The 2,931-nt window shown below is 44.8% G+C and overlaps 1 protein-coding gene across 1 annotated transcript; it reads left to right on the forward strand.

Annotated features, from left to right (window-relative positions):
- Nucleotides 1-2,061: 2,061 nt before the first annotated feature.
- On the forward strand, nucleotides 2,062-2,523 carry T265_07461 (hypothetical protein; the record flags this gene model as incomplete). Its single annotated transcript, XM_009172990.1, has 3 exons — nucleotides 2,062-2,200; nucleotides 2,239-2,357; nucleotides 2,398-2,523. The coding sequence occupies 3 exons, from the start codon at nucleotides 2,062-2,064 to the stop codon at nucleotides 2,521-2,523; spliced, it is 384 nt and encodes a 127-aa protein (XP_009171254.1).
- Nucleotides 2,524-2,931: the final 408 nt, after the last annotated feature.

The raw sequence follows: 2,931 nt of genomic DNA on the forward strand, positions 1-2,931 counted from the left end.
AAAGCTGCCTTTGACTCTGTGGACCGCCAAGCACTATGGCAGTGTCTGTGGAGCAAAGGTGTCCCCCATAAATTCCTGAACCTCATTACGGCGCTGTACGCCAACTCCTGCGGCCGTGTAAAGGTCTACGGGAAGCTCTCTCCTGAGTTCACCACATAAAGTGGTGTCCGACAGGGCTGTCCTCTTTCCCCTTTCCTCTTCAATTTCGTCATCGATACGATCATGGAAGACGCACTACCAGCCTCTAATGCCTGTGGGGTCGAATTGCTCCCTGGGCCTCCGCCCACAGATATCGAGTACGCAGACGACATAGCTCCTCTGGGATCTGATCCCGTGGTAATGCAAACAATATTAAATAATCTAAATAATTCTGCCTCGCGGTTCGGCATGCGCTTCACACCTGCAAAGTGTAAAGTGCTACTGCAAGATTGGGTGGGCTCGAACCCTAGCCTCATGCTTGCGGATGAACCGATTGAGGTAGTAGAAAAATTTGTTTACCTGGGCAGCTGTATCAGTCCCGGTGGTATCACGAAAGATGAAGTAGAATATCCGCAGACGGATCACATAATACTGATAACTTGAAAGAGGGGTACATGCTTTGTTTATGTTTCATTGTTAAAAATGTTCAGGAGAGCAGCTTTTGTACTGGATGGAAAGCAAAGTGATATCAGATGATGATGGTAGTACAGGCCACTGATTACGATCACATCTTCAGAAATCAAACTGTCTGAACTACCAGTATCAAGAGCTTGAAGTGAAACGCCTTTGGCTTTCACATCGGCCAGTGCTTCTTCGAGACACTCGGGGGCCGCAGTACTGAGGCGAGATAGTGCACTTAAAACGGATGAGATGTTCCTCAGCCGGTTGTACGTCTGCATGCTTTTTGAAAATGCCCTTACCACAATTTTCGCATGTCGCGTCTTTAGCGGAGCATTTATAACGCGGATGAAGAGCATAGCCACAGAAGAAACACGAAGACCCCATACTAGCAGCAGTCATCTGTTCGCGCGATGATGCTTGAGAACGTGGAGACCTTTGTGGGTCGTTCGATACGGTAGTACAGGGAAATTGTTCAGTAAAAACGACTGCGACTGTTTTTGCGCTAGTTTGAAGGATTTTGTATGGTCGTAGGCGATTTTCAAATCCAGCAACTGATGTTCCAATAGCCTCTGGCGTATAGTATCCGGATAAAGTCTACCAATAAATGCACTTCGTAATGCTTCGTCGCTGTGTTATTCTGCGCTGACAGCCCTAAAGCGAAAATATGACAACAAACTGCGAAGATTTTGCAGTTTGACCGCGGTTTTGATCTCTGTCTTACAGGTATTCAGAAAACACCGGGCGAATATTTCACTTTTCGGTTGTATTTAAATTTCTCGCAAGGTTGCAATAGCGGATTCATAATTCTTGCAGTCTGGTGAAGTAGTGAATACTAGGAGCAACATAATGGAACAAGATTTTCAGTTCGTTTTTTGTTGATCAGGTGGCTGCTGATCTGTTCGCTGCTCTTGCTAATGAACTTGCAAACATCAGTGCACAGTTCATTTGGTGACTGGAATCAAGGAAATTTGCAAGTATACAAAACCAGTGCTCTCGGATATCTGCTGGACCTTGGGTAATGGGATCGGTGTCAGACCGTTCGGGACTTAAGAATCGTTCCGTTCGATTAAATTTCTTGGATGAATAAATTGTTGTGTTTGACGATGGATTGAGTGGGGCGACCATCTCAGTAAGAACGGAAGAGACTGAGGGCCCGGCAATTAGGCTGTATCTATCCTCAACGTTTAAACCGCGAGCTAAAACAATAAAAAGTGATTTGGCAATGAAAGCTGAAACGGCTTGAGAAAACAGCAAATATACAACAGGCACCTGTGTTACTTAGTGACGGGTTATATTTTAGACGAGTTTCACCTTATCGTGTAGCTTATGCATATTCAATTATGTCTATTCAATCTGCATGTGCTGATACGGTTTCCCCTGATGAAAGGTCTCCGGCCTATTTCTGCTGTTTCTCTTCTAATTCCTTGCATTTTTCTTTCTAGTGTTCCTCACTTCATCAAGATGAAGATGTCTACTGCATGCCAACGACTTTACAAACGTTCAACCACACGATTTCCCCATATGGAACACTATAAATACGATTATTATCGTGAACCAGTTTTGAAGGACAAAGTTTCTGGCAGGGGAGAGAAAGAGCCACGTAGGTGTTTACCTCACGCGCACTGATGTTTTCTGTAGGAGCCGTCTGCGTTGGAGAAATGACTGTTATGCTGAGCTGCTTGAAGAACCACGATTTTGACGAAGCACCATGCACACAGCTCATTGATGCTTTCAAAGCCTGCGTCCAAGTCGCCGAGGTATTCATAATTCTTACTTTATTTTGCAAAACTTCATCAGGCCAAACGTGCAAAAGACAGAGAACTCAGAAGGAGTGGAGTTTTGGAACCCGGGGACGAAGAAACGAGGCGGCTGCCTGCATCACAAGTAACCAAATTGCTTCAGCGATTCCCGGAACCGAAGTAGATGAATCAGATTCGGTCAACGAGTCAATTTCCAGTTTGCATGCATTACTTTATCATCATTTGTATAGAAATGTTTTCTCAGCGCATTGAAGACTTTTTATCGGGTAACTGGGTAGGGGTAAATGGGAAAAAGCTGGAAACCTTTTAGGTTTAGTCACTCATGAGTCACGCAGGGCGACTTACATGTACCGGCCACCTAGGATAAAGTCATTGACCTATCCTCCTTTTCGAAAACGTCTGTAATTTTGGGGTTCAGTGTTGATTATTCGTATTCAGTGACCCGTGAAAGATAACTCTGCAGTAGTTTGATTGGAAGAGGAACGATGACTAACAGTCATAAACGCGATTGCTTGGCCCTACCTTTTTGGTTCTGGACTTACACCAGCCGCAGAGAGCAGTAAGATCGGAA

This window comes from Opisthorchis viverrini (assembly GCF_000715545.1).
Source record: "Opisthorchis viverrini unplaced genomic scaffold opera_v5_179, whole genome shotgun sequence".
NCBI classification, from domain to species: Eukaryota; Metazoa; Platyhelminthes; class Trematoda; order Opisthorchiida; family Opisthorchiidae; genus Opisthorchis; species Opisthorchis viverrini.